The sequence below is a fragment of the Plectropomus leopardus genome, chromosome 3, assembly GCF_026936395.1.
Source record: "Plectropomus leopardus strain MGB_pleo_1.0 chromosome 3, ASM2693639v1, whole genome shotgun sequence".
NCBI lineage: Eukaryota > Metazoa > Chordata > Actinopteri > Perciformes > Serranidae > Plectropomus > Plectropomus leopardus.
Window position 1 is genome coordinate 6,860,310 of NC_142178.1, and position 14,102 is coordinate 6,874,411.

Here is a 14,102-nt window from a genome sequence, read left to right on the forward strand (position 1 = left end):
GCATTAAAATTGTAAATACAGCCCAAAACACCGTATTATAGCATGATGACAAAATGACCACAACAGCAAGGCTTTAGTATGGCAAAAACAGCAAAATTTGACACGTCCCAAAAACAGCTGAAAAAACCATAAAATATCGTGCTGAGACACGCCATAGCATTTAAAACTGCAAATATGGTAAAAAAACAGCATAATTTGGCATGTCGAAAAAATGACCACGACAGCAAGGCTATAGTATGGCGAAAACATCAAAATTTGACATGTCCCAAAAACAGCTGAAAACACTTCAAAACATCATAAAATAGTATGCTAAGACACGTCATAGCATTAAAATTGTAAATACAGCCCAAAACCCACGCATTTTAGCATGATGAAAAAATGACCACGACAGTAAGGCAAAAACAGCAAAATTTGACACGTCCCAAAAACAGTTGAAAACACTTGAAAACAGCATAAAATAGCGTGCTGAGACACGCCATAGCATTTAAAAGTGCAAATATGGTCAAAAACAGCATAATTTGGCATGTCGAAAAAATGACCACGATAGCAAGGCTATAGTATGGCAAAAATGTCCAAATTTGACATGTGACAAAAACAGCTGAAAACACTTCAAAACACCATAAAATATTGTGCTGAGACACGCCATAGCATTTAAAAGTGCAAACATGGTCAAAAACAGCATCAGTTGGCATGTTGAAAAAATTACCACGACAGCAAGGCTATAGTATGGCAAAAAAAGCTAAATTTGACACGTCCCAAAAATAGCTGAAAACACCTGAAAACAGCACAAAATAGCGTGCTGAGACACGCCATAGCATTTAAAAGTGCAAATATGGTCAAAAACAACATAATTTTGCATGTCGAAAAAATTATCACGACAGCAAGGCTATAGTATGGCAAAAACATCAAAATTTGACACGTCCCAAAAACAGCTGAAAAGACTTCAAAACAGCATAACTTAGCATGATGAGACATGCCATAGTATTAAAAGTGTAAATACAGCCCAAAACACTGCAGTATAGCATGTCGAAAAAATGACCACGACAGCAAGGCTATAGTATGGCAAAAACATCAAAATTTGACACGTCCCAAAAACAGCTGAAAACACTTCAAAACAGCATAAAATAGCGTGCTGAGACACGCCATAGCATTTAAAAGTGCAAATATGGTAAAAAAACAGCATAATTTGGCATGTCGAAAAAATGACCACGACAGCAAGGCTATAGTATGGCAAAAATGTCCAAATTTGACACGTCCAAAAAACAGCATAAAAACCTTCAAAACAGCATAAAATAACATCCTGGGACACACTGTTGTATTTAAGAGTGCAAATATTGTCTTTAACACCATAAGTTGGAATGTTGAAAAAATGACCACGATAGCAAGGCTATAGTATGGCAAAAATGTCCAAATTTGACATGTGCCAAAAACAGCTGAAAACACTTCAAAACAGCATAAAATATTGTGCTGAGACACGCCATAGCATTTAAAAGTGCAAATATGGTGAAAAACAGCATAATTTGGAATGTTGAAAAAATGACCACGATAGCAAGGCTATAGTATGGGAAAAACATCAAAATTTGACACGTCCCAAAAACAGCTGAAAACACTTGAAAACAGCATAAAATAGTGTGCTGAGACACGCCATAGCATTTAAAACTGCAAATATGGTAAAAAAAAAACAGCATAATTTGGCATGTTGAAAAAATGACCACGACAGCAAGGCTATAGTACGGGAAAAATGTCAAAATTTCACGTCCCAAAAACAGATGAAAAGACTTCAAAACAGCACAACTTAGCATGATGAGACATGCCATAGTATTAAAAGTGTAAATACAGCCCAAAACACTGCAGTATAGCATGTCGAAAAAATGACCACGACAGCAAGGTAAAAATGTCCAAATTTTACACATCCCAAAAATAGCTGAAAACACCTGAAAACACCATAAAATAGCATGCTGAGACACGCCATAGCATTTAAAAGTGCAAATATGGTCAAAAACAGCATAATTTGGCATGTTGAAAAAATTGCCACAACAGCAAGGCTATAGTATGGCAAAAATTTCAAAATTTAACAAGTCCCAAAACCAGCTAAAAGTAGCACAAACCAGCAAAAAGTAGCATACTGACACATGCCGTCGCATTAAAGCGTGCAAATATAGCCCAAAACACAATGATATCGCCTGTCAAAAAACTGACCAAATCATCAAGGCTTTAATATGGCAAAAATTTCTAAATTTGATGTGTCCCAAAAACAGCTAAAAACATCTTAAAACAGCACAAAAGAGTGTGCTGACACATGCCGTAGCATTAAAACGTGCAAATGTGGCCCAAAACACAATAATATAGCATTTCGAATAAATGACCCAAAGAGCAAGGCTATAGTATGGCAAAAATTTCAAAATTTGACATGTCCCAAAAATAGCTAAAAAAACCTCAAAACAGCATAAAGTAGCATGTTGAAACACGCCGTAGACTTAAAACGTGCAAATATGGCCCAAAACACAATAATATAGCATGTCGAAAAAATGACCAAAAGAGCAAGGCTATAGTACGGCAAAAATTTCAAGAGTTTACATGTCCCAAAAACAGCTAAAAACACCTTAAAACAGCATAAAATAGCGTGCTGAGACATGCCGTAGCATTAAAATGTGCAAAAACTACCCAAAACACGATGATATGGCATGTCAAAAAACTGACCAAAACAGCAAGGTGTTAGTTGCCAGCTCACAGAGAGTGAAAACTCACAGTTAAAGATGTGCGATGTCTGTTTAAATGTCTGCTAACACCAACAACAAACTGCTGACCTTCAAGCCAACAGGAAACAGTGTTGCCAACTCCTCTGTAAGGGAAGTCGTTATTGGCTCTCCCAAAAGTCGCTAGATGACATCATCAACTAATTTGCATAATATGAAATTCTGAGAGAGGCAAAACTTACAGAAAAGGCTGACCAGGTAGTTTACCAACTAACTATTTATGTATTTACAAGTTTGTTTTTGTGGCCATATAACTATAATGTCTTTGTTTTTGTAGCTTATATTTGGGTAGAGGAGGAGAGGGACAAGAAACTGACTGTGTGTGTGAGTGAGACTGACTGAGACAGAGAGAGCTGTGTGAGAGACTTTAGGGTGTGAAACTGAAAAACAGTGAATATTTAATGAAAAACTTAACATCTCTGCTGTAACTGTACAAAATCATCATCTGTCGTAAGCTGCACATGCGTGATTCATCTGCAGGGCCGGCAGCTCTCAGAGCGGTCACAGAGTCTGCTGCAGGTCGGGACTGCGAGGCTGCTGGTCAGACTGGCTGCATGAGTGCTGTGTGAGTGGAGAGGAGGAGACGGCAGCCGCCCTCGCTGTACTCGGCTCTCGTGAGCTTGGTTGTCATGTGAACCGCGGAGCGGGATGTGTTAGATGCTTTTTGCTGAAGCTTTGTCAATACAAGTCGCTAGATTTGCTTTGTCAACACAATAATTCCCCAAATGACCAGAAAAAAGCTTTTGACGAATTAAGTCGCCAAGGGGGTTTGAAAAGTCGCTAGATATAGCAACAAAGTCACCAACACTGGTAGCAAACTTCTTAAAACCAAGTCCATGGTCGCCTGGTGTGTCAGTGGACAGAGCGGCACCTCATGTACAGAGGCTGTGTCACCGCCGCAGCGGCCGCGGGTTCAAATCTGGCCTCGGCCCTGCTGCATGTCTCCCCCTCTCTTTCTCCCCCTTTCACGCTCGCTCTCTCTTGTCGATAAAAGGCAATAAAAGCCCTTCAAAAATAATCTTAAAACAAAAGAAAACCCTGTTTATAAGCAATTTTTAGAAAAGGTTATTAAGTATGAAAATGATTAAAACAATGTTATTAATGTTTTTGAGCTGTTCAAGACAATCTTTGACAATACATCATAAGCAGAAACATACCAAAATAGAGACTCAACAACATACTGAATATTTCTATATTCCAATTAAAATTGTTTATTGTTATTTTTTGTTTTTTTAATGTGGGAACCGGAGCACCCGGAGAAAACCCAAAATATGAAATAATAACTAATTACTAATTTTTAAGGAAGAAATAGCCAAAGAAAGGTTTTTGGTGTGGGAGGAAACCGGAGCACCCGGAGAAAACCCAAAATATGAAATAATAACTAATTGCTAATTTCTTAGGAAGAAATAGCCAAATAAAGGTTTTTGGTATGGGAGGAAACCGGAGCACCCAGAGAAAACCCAAAATATGAAATAATAACTAATAGAGCTTGGCGACCGACATCATCACGCAGTGCATTGTTTGTGGGTGCGTGTTGTTCCGGTTGGAACCACCATGTTGTGTGGCCACCCAGCAAATGCATAGCTAACAGGTAATAGGTAACAGGTAGCTTTATTGGTTATTTTATGCTCATTTTCCACTCAGTGTGCTGAAAAGACAATTCAAAAGACAGTTGAGTCCCGAATTGTCGGTGTTGGACAGATAAAAACCAATCCTTAGCTACTTATCCCGATGAAATATGCTGGCAAAGAGAGTGAGTGAGTGTCTGGCTCAGAACTAAAGAACCTTCCCTCAGAATGTTCTTTATATAAAGCATCAAAGCATCTCTTATTGACATCACATGGTGACATCACATGGTGGTGATATCACATGATTTGTTAGTGACATCACTTCTAGAACAGAATTACTCAACAAAGCTGCTGTAGTGTAGGTAAACAATAGACAGCTGTTACCTTGGCAACAATTAACTGAGGTGCATTATGGGAAATGTAGGCAAGAAATAGCATGCAGTCAATGGAGTTTGACAATAGCTGTGTGCAAAAATCTGACCAAAAGGCCATAGTATAGCATGTCATCAAAATCCAACCAAAAATGTCATACGATAGTATGTACAATCAATTTTTTTCTTCAACACTTCTAAATATTTCATCTCTCATTTAACAAACAATCAATACATTTTCAGATAATTTGCTTGTCATCTTTTCCTAATTTCTTGAAGTTTGCAAAATTGTCTCATTTCCCAAGGTTTTTTGTTTTTTTCCAAAGAAACCAATATTTTTTTTCAGGTTGCAGAGGTTTTAATGCTTGTAAAATGCATCATAGAGTTAACAACAATCTCCATTGATGCACTACCTCTGAGACCCAGCTGAGGGCAGCAAAAGGTCGCACATTTGGTGCTGTTTGTTTAACTGAGCAGGTGAACTAAATTGTGCAAATTCAATAACAAGATACAAAACAGTACATTTGTAGACTTTTATTCTCTATCAGCCATAGACACACTGCAGCCATTTTGTTTTTGTCTTTTTGAATTTTGATACAGTAATACATGCCCTTATAGATATTTATATATGCATCATATATGTATATAACTGTCATCATCACAGAAAAAAGGGATGCTGATTCTTCAAAATTAAAAGCATACCTGTCACAGTGAACTTCCACTAGTTTGCATTTTACATTTTTTTTCTAAATCACAAAGTAAACAGTGATAGTGAAATAAATACATTACATGTTGTAGATACATACAATAGCGATGCTCAGAGCTGTGAGTAATGGTACATTTAAGCTCTCAACCTGCCTCATTGCGCGTGTGCGTAGTGTGTCATTACCTTGTATTTATCATTTCCCCCCTTCCTCGCCAAAATAAAAACTATCTCTGTGGCTAAGATATACTCTACCTCATAGCCTGTGCAGGAAAAGCATGGAGGTGGTCCCTCCTGACATTCAGGAGTGCTTATGTAAAATAAATGTTTCTTTTCTTTGCAGACAGAAACCAGCACACACTCTGTTACTACACTCACAGACTTGTTCGCTCACAAACAAAAACTGGTCCAACACTCATTTAAAAAGATAAACCCTAACCCTAAACCCTGATTAAGTCTAACTTTAAATAAAGCGGAAACACTTGATCATCTTACCATAAATGTCATATCAGACAAGTGACTAAAACAGCTGTGATTACCTTAATCACCTGTGGCAAACAATTATTAAATAAGTTATCTATACTAACTAGTAAACTGAAAATCAAAAATAAACTAAGATGTCTTCAAAAAAATGTTTAAAATCAGCTTATAATAACTCGACAATTCCCCCTCCGTACAACAACGCAGTATTTAGCTTACACTCGAACATGCAGCACCTACAGTACAATCTCCCTCACACAGTCACCATTCATACAGCACAAATCAAGATCGATTTAAGAGAAAAAGCCCCCCCAAACTGAATAAAATTAAACACAATGACACAGAAACACACACACAGAAGGGAAAAAGAGGCAGGAGGGCAATCCATAGAACTACAAAGCAGTCAAAGCTAGGATCATAATGACAGATGTTGATTAGTCATGCCTGCTCTACTTCACATGAGTGATTATTAATTCCTAGGCTACCGATGTCAGTAATGTCTAGATTATAGATAATATATAATTCCCAAAGACAAGATTACACATAGCCTACACAAAACACAGCAGCAGCAGCAGCAGCGGTTAAATTCAGTGTCGATACAGTCGGGTTCGTGACATCTTGACCACCTGAATCCAAAGAGCGGAGTACAGTGAGTGAAACAGTTTTTGAAGTAAGGAATATCTGAGAAACTCTTTGTTGTGAGAGGCAGTGCAGTGTGACAGAGATATTGTCTTTCAGTCTGAGAACGTACTCAGAGAGTTGTACCAGTGTTTTGCAGGTAAAGTGTTCTTTTACCTTAAGGAGGTTTGCGAGTTAGTTGATGTGAGTAATATTCCTCTGGGTTTTTTTTTGTTTTTTTTTTTATTTGGTTGCTCTACCACAGCATCAAGACAAAAATATCAATACTGACATGGAAAGTACAATGAATTAGGGAAAAAAAGAAGGCTTTCTTTGGTCACAAAAAAAGGCAAAACATCAGACCATGAAAAGAAAATCATGAGTACCAGCCAGGGAAGAATAAAACAAGGTGTGAACAAAAAAGGTCATCTTCCAGGACTTAAATGGGAAGACAGTGGTAGATCTGAGGTGCCGTGGTGCACACTGGGATTGCATGTGGCTAATGCATAGGATTTAGGGGACTGACTTTAGCGTGGGCAGAGCCAGGGAGCGGGGGAGAGTGTTACACATTCTTCTACACTTCCTCCTCTTCGTCATCCTCATTGTTGTCCTCTGTTTCTTCTTCGTAGTAGCGGTGAAAGAGCTGGTGGAGATGCTGCTGGAGGTCGTGTGGTTTGGACCCTTTTCTGGGGTTGTCCACTTGCTCTAGAAGGACCTGTTTGCGCTGCCCAGCTCCCTTCACCACGGTTCGTCTGCGGGTGCGACCTTTACGCATGTGGGCCCTTGAGAGGGAGGGATAGGGACAGATGAAGACAGGCCAGCATCTTCCTCCATGTAAATTAAATTGAATGAACAGATGTTGCTTTACTTGTTAAATATGTTACAAAAGAGACACACCCACAAATCATATCATGCTTTGTGAATCAAGCTTTCAATTCTGATCACATGCACAGCAAAGCTATTTTATTACCACAGACACCTAAATATTATATTGTAAAACACTGGCTAATGATCAAATCAAGATTCTGTTTGGTGGCAAATTCAAGGCAATTACACATATACTGACACCCAACAACTAAAAATGGGTGAAAAGCTCAAGGAAAAACCAACATAAAGTGTCTTTTTTTAAGGTGTCTGTTGGGATAGGAAGTATAAGTAATTTCCATATGAGTACTTAAAGTTAAATTATTACTGACTACTTGAACACTCACAAAAGAAACTAATGTAAGAATAGGGTCCAAAATGAAAGCCCAAGAAAAAAATGCAGGTTTTAGTGTTAGCCTAACCGTCTGTGAAGCAAAGAATGCAAGTTTAACATTGCACAGCTTGCACTGCACATTCATGTCATTCATTTGGTCGAAATACTTTCAAACATCACGTTAGATAGACTGAGACCTGACTGAAAATGTTACATGCAGCTACGCAGATCTATCACTTTTGCTATGTCTGGATCTGAGCAGATATTTATATATAGTAGTCACATCACTGCTCTCTCTTACATTACATGAAAAGTTATAAAACAGAAAACAGATCAGCTGTAAAGATTAATCCATTAGTCATCAAGTATTCAATTAATGGCCAACTATACTAATAACTAATATATGGGTTTGAATTATTTTTCTGACAAAAAAAGAAGTAAAAATTTTGTTTTCAGCTTCTTAAATGTGAATATTTTCTGTATTTTTCTGTGACAGTGACCTTTGAGATGTGGACAAAACAAGACATTTGTGGAAATCACTTTGGTCTCTGTGAAAAATTGCTATTTTTGGTGTAGTGAACTGCTAAAATTACAACAACAATATTGGACCATAAAAGGAAAGGAATAAGCATTAGTTAATACTTAACCATTGCTTCTCTACTGTAGTAGAACCCCTACTGACCAATCCCGCCCCCCTTTCATAATGGCATGTCAAAGCAATGTGCAGAATTTGTGAACAAATAAACATGACTCGACATATGAAGATATATATAAATATAGGATTAGTATATAGTCGCAGTATAGCATAGTACTGATTAATACAATTTATTAACAAAAGCTTAGAGAGGCTGTTGTGTTCTATTTTAGAACTTACATGGCTAACTGAGCAACAGCACCCAGTCCAATACCCCCACCTCTACTTTCCAAGTTTCTAAAAGCAGGTGTCTGACTGATGGGGATTTTGGTCTATTTTCTAGGTTTATGTCCCGAAAAAAGTGGGCAGTTATTGCAATGAACGCAATTAACAGTCTTTTTTTTTTTGCTGGCACACAACTTTTTTTTGGTAAAATATGTTAATATTATTTTTATTATATGTGATTGTTGTAATTTCTTTTCAAATGTACATTGTCAATTGTACTTTTTTATTTTAACAACTGTGTTTGAACCCCTTTCTCTAAGATGCTTTTGCTAACCAAACTAATACTGTAGGATGCTGTAGTTTAAGTTAATGCTCGCTAAAAAAAAAGCTGTGCTTTCCAACACCGGTGGTTAGTGGAAGGAACATTGGCAAACATTAGTTAATATTGGTAAAACTGATTAACCTAATGCAAGGCTGTCACTGTCAAACTTCACAATCACAAAATCCAAGCAGTCACACACACACATACATTCAAACAGGTGCACTCCAGCACTCACACACCTCCTGACCACAGTTCCATCTTCTTTCACAGTCTCTCTCTCCAAAATATGAGGAAGCTCTGTTTTACTAAAACCACTTAAATAACCAAGAGCCTGGTGGTATTTAAAAAAGGGAGAAAACACTGTTCACTTCATTTGGAATGATTGTGAAAACAAAAATCTGAAACTTTTTTACCTCTCAATATGCATATAAAATAATTTGCTACTCAAGGGCTGTAACTGAGTTCCAACATGTACAAAAATGGTGAGCAGGTTAAGAACCAACCTGTTTGAAATCGTCTTGGGCTGAGGGAAGGTCAGAGGCCAGAGACGGATCACCCTTGTGTGACATTGTCCTTTCGCCCTCCACCACCATTGTCCTTTCTATGCGACTCACCTTTCGACCTTCAGGTGTTTCCTGACTTGATGCAGAGAAACCCTCACACTCAGTAAATGTTACCTAAATTTAAAAAAAGCAATTAATTTATTGTTTTTTTATTATACACTACAAGTATAAATGTTGCTATGTCTGCTATTTATGTGAAAACATGAATTTGAAGACAATGATGAACACAGACATATTATACAGTACACACACCTCTGTATGGTCTCCTTCACTCTTCACTACAGTTCGCTTCACCACCTTCGAGTATCCATCTCCCTCTGCTTTACTGATGGACTCGTGGGCAGCACCTTCTGATGATACCTCTTCATGCTCCACACCATCCGCGGAAACACATTTGCGAATAATTTTACGCGTAACCTGAGGAAGATCATGTAATCCAGTGATTTTTTTGAAAGGAACAGGTAACCAACTATATTCCAGAAACCAATGTTGTTTGTTTCTGATTGAAATGGAGCCATGAGGCAACAAGGAGCCTTTGGTAAGTTTATTTAGGCTGGAATTACTCAAATGAAATATTAATTACTTTTAAATTAATTTTCTTTATTCACATTCACTCTTCTTTAGTTGTCAATCTACACAGTCCAAAGTGGCAGCTGAACGTACAACTTCGCGTTATCTTCTTTTTTAAGCCAACACACATGCCTTAAACTAGCACAGAGTCACCCAAAGTAGCAGTTTGGGGGTTCAGTGCCTTGCTTACGGGCACCTCGGCAGTGTCCAAGAGGTGAACTGGCACCTCTCAAGCTGCCAGTCCAAACTCCATACTCCATAAGGGATATGAACCCTCTAGTTCTCAAACCAAGTCCCAAGGAGCTGAGCATCTGCCGCCCCCCAATACACTGTCATGTGATACGTGCATGAGAGCTTACATAGAATCTTCCCTCACCTTTTTGACAACAATATGTCCATTTTCATCCTTGTACTTCTCTTCCATCACTGACTGAGTGGGGAGGTCAGGCATTTCATCAGCCTATAAGGAAAACAAGACAAACAGTAATCAGAAATGCTAACATGGGTCAGTACAACGCTAATCTGTTTAATTCTCCACTTCAAAAAGAAAACCCACACACGTTAGAGAAAAAAAAAAGGACACAAAACTTGCATTTCAGGTAGAAATTCAGTGACAGAAAAGGGACATTGGGATAAAAAAAGTTCTTACAGCAGCCTAAAACAGGTCCATGAGGTTCAGCCATCAATGCAAATGAAGTAGAAAGTTTCTTGCAAACTCTAACTTTATCTTCAAACACACATTTGACCCATTTTATCAAACTAAAGGCTGTTAGACAGTAAACGTGTAATCTGGACAGTGAAGACTTAGCCTGGTTAAAGTTGCACTCTGGAAGTCACACCCTCCATGCAACATTTAAAAGAGCATCAGTCATGCTAAATCATATACCTGAATGACAACTCTCCTTCGCACTATTCTGGTGGTCAAAAATTCATCATCTGAACTTTCTGACATTGATCCGAGCTCTGCGGTGATCTCCTGACCGAGCAACACAAAGCCATTGAGATTTCATAAATGACAATATATGAGCACTGTGTCTGCAGCAAAGCAAGCCATAAGCAGAGTGATATGGTGAACTTTCCATTGATTTTGAGAATTGTACATTTCATTGTTTATTTATTAACTTTTATTGGAAAGTACAACATGGCAGTCTGTAACTTGGAAAAAAAGTTTGCAAAACATGCTTTCACTTGATGAAAATGAATGTGCTTTTAGTGGTGAAATAAAGGTGAAGCTTAAGTTATTAATGTGAGTGAATCAGCTGGTTACAGGCAGCACAGTCACATGCTGAATTAGGATGTGTTAAATATCATCAAAATATGATAAGGGTTATGAGGAGTGTTCGATCCCATCCATGTGGCCAGGGGGTTAGCAGTCATTACTCGCTGAAGCAAATATAGTATTTGGTTAAGCTCAGCTCCAAGTGAAAAGCTTGCAGGTTGCGGTGGTTTATCGAATCTCATCTTACCCTTGTCAGATATTTATCAGTATCATCATATGCTGGAATTTCCCAGACAGAAGGCGGTTGTGGAGCCTCACACAAGGTGAATTCCTCATCTGATGTTTCTGGATAGTGTAATAATTCTGCAGTCTCTTCGTGTACATTATAAAGAGGGTCATGAACAAAGGGAGCATCCTCATAATCTTCACTTCCAGAGGACAACAGTACTCTTCGATTTCCCTTTTCTAGCACTCTTGGATGACTAAGATGATCTTTATTGGACGTGGCACCCGCCTCAGGTTCATCAGGCTCATTCTCAGAGAAATCTGACGCAGCCTGTATGCAGTCAAAGTAAGGCTCTGGATCAGAGTGTTCAAAGGTTGGGCTGTCTCCATCACTACGCACACCTGTGTGTTCTGGAGGCCGAGGGATATTGGTCGCTGTAGCAGAAAAGATCTCTGCATACCCAGGTGGGATGCTGTACTCCTCATCAGAGGTTGATGAAGTGCCCTCTGCTTTGGGTTCAACTGGAGTGGGCTGAGAGGCAAAACGCTTAAACTCTATTGGAGTCAGAGATTCTTCTGATGGCTGTCCACTGGTCCAAGGCCTGTCCTCATCTGAAGATGTCTCCAAGTTCCCCTGGGAGGGGTATGGCACTAGTTCCTCAAATCTAAAATGTCTTGCAGATGTAACTGTCTCTGGAGTCAAATCAGAAAGAGACTGAGAAGAGACATCTTCATTCTGAGTGGCTTCAACAAAACATGCCTCCCATGAATGTGGACGTTGATCTTGGATGCTCTGAGCTGATATTTCCTCTGTCACACCCACTGATTCTTTAGATGATGGAGCTGTTTCGAGATCTTTTTGACTTTGAAGAATGTCAGTTGTAGAATCTTCCTCACTAAGAATAGCCACATGTTCTTCAGATACATCTACTTTGGGGGAAGACACGGATGAAAATGCCTCCGTAGCATTCTTATCATATGTGCCGGACTGTAATATGTCAACAGGAAAACCTAAGTCCAGTGATTCCATCACCTCATGGAATCTTTGGGGAGATTCTGGAGTTGAAAGGTTCTCAGTGGGAGATACAGGACTATATTTATGACTTCCAAGGCTTGACGGGAAACTTGTCTCAGAGGTTTTTGCTATATCAGGAGCGACTGAAACTGCATCAGGTTCATCTTTAATGGATGTCTGAAAGTGTTCAGGCTCTGTGACTGTTACATTTGTGTGTTTAGTATCTTCTGCAAGCTTTATGGCAGATGACACGCTGACTCTTATGGTATCACTATCTTCCGTTTGGAATCCATCTTCGGGTGAAAGGTCTTCAAATGTATAAATCTCATCAACTTCAGGGCTCTCATCACTGAATCTGGAGAGACGTGGCTTAAGTATCTCTGGTCTAAATTTAAGTTTCATCTCCTCCAGCTCTGACAGCAGCTGGTCTAGCTGAGGGGACCCAGACTTTGGTGGTGTCGAAGTGGAGTCTGAAGAAATGACGATTTGATCATGTTGACTTTCTGTGGCTGTTTGACAAAAGTCTGAGGTTGCTGAGCTTTGTCTAACTAAGTCAGAAGTTCCGCTTTGTTCTGGGAATGGCAGCTTCTCATCTTTTCCCTGTGGAGGGCTACTTTGACTGGACAGCGTGATTTCAGATTGTGATTGACTTAAGTCAAATGTACTTGAAAGTTTTAATTCTAGTTTTTCAGAGGGAAGTGTATTAGAATCACATGACAAGGAGAGTGACTTGGCTGGTAACACCTGACTCTGTCCTAAATTAAATTGTATTGAAGATTCTGAAAGATTTGTCCTGGAAGATGCTGTTGATACCTGCAAGAAATGATACAATGAGGTGGAAAAAATATAAATAAGTATGATTTGGGATTCGTTTTGATGGTGAAAGAAATAGTCAAATGAAGCATGCATTTGTCAATGGCAGGCTCTGGCTTTGTATACCAGAGTCTCAAATTAAGAAATTCACTTGTAGCCCACTTGCGTATAGGTCATTGCAGTAGTCCTATATTTGTCAATAATATTTATCTTAAAGACCACATACCATTAAAACAAATTACATTTGTAACAACCAATGAAAAAAATATGATTTTTAAAATAGTATTGAAAATAGCAAGTTTAGAGGCATTACACTGAGAACACAATTTCATTTTACAACAATACAAACAGGGCACAAGTGAACTTGAGTCAAAATCAGGATTTGATGTAACATGAAGATGGACATGCAACATTTATTCATTCAAGTAAGTGTTCGCTGGAAGCACTTCCTATGACAATGCTAAACTCTACCAAATCCAAATCCCACAACTGTCTATTCTACTGCAGGTCTGCCCCATTTCCCAAAAGGTAAATTGTTGTTATCAGAGTAAATGCAAGAGCCAGTAGATTACTAGATCAACGTAATTCCACATTTTAAAACAACATATTGCAATATGAACAAGATGCTGTGTACAATGCTCAGACATTTAAGGCAATTATGTCATTACATTTAATTTTGCAACTGAACTGAATTCTAATTTTAGCTTCTTCGGATATGGCTGACACTGGGGCATAGTCATAGGAAATATTACGGGCATCAATGGAATGGCATGTCTCTGTGATCTGTTTGTCATTAAAGGGTGGGAACCTGAGCATAACAAA

General features: G+C 38.6%; 1 protein-coding gene across 7 annotated transcripts in view; it reads right to left on the reverse strand.

The window, feature by feature from the left end:
• Positions 1-5,214: 5,214 nt before the first annotated feature.
• Positions 5,215-14,102, reverse strand: part of ank2a (ankyrin 2a, neuronal) — a 109,787-nt gene continuing 100,899 nt past the window's right edge. For all 7 annotated transcript variants that reach the window (XM_088075441.1, XM_088075443.1, XM_088075438.1 and 4 more), the window contains 5 exons: positions 10,385-10,468; positions 9,691-9,855; positions 9,379-9,552; positions 9,115-9,206; positions 5,215-7,278 (listed from right to left, as the gene is read on the reverse strand). In XM_088075441.1, the coding sequence (XP_087931567.1) occupies positions 7,071-7,278; positions 9,115-9,206; positions 9,379-9,552; positions 9,691-9,855; positions 10,385-10,468 (723 nt within the window). In that variant the 3' untranslated portion in view covers positions 5,215-7,070. The remainder of the gene's footprint in view (positions 7,279-9,114; positions 9,207-9,378; positions 9,553-9,690; positions 9,856-10,384; positions 10,469-14,102) is intronic.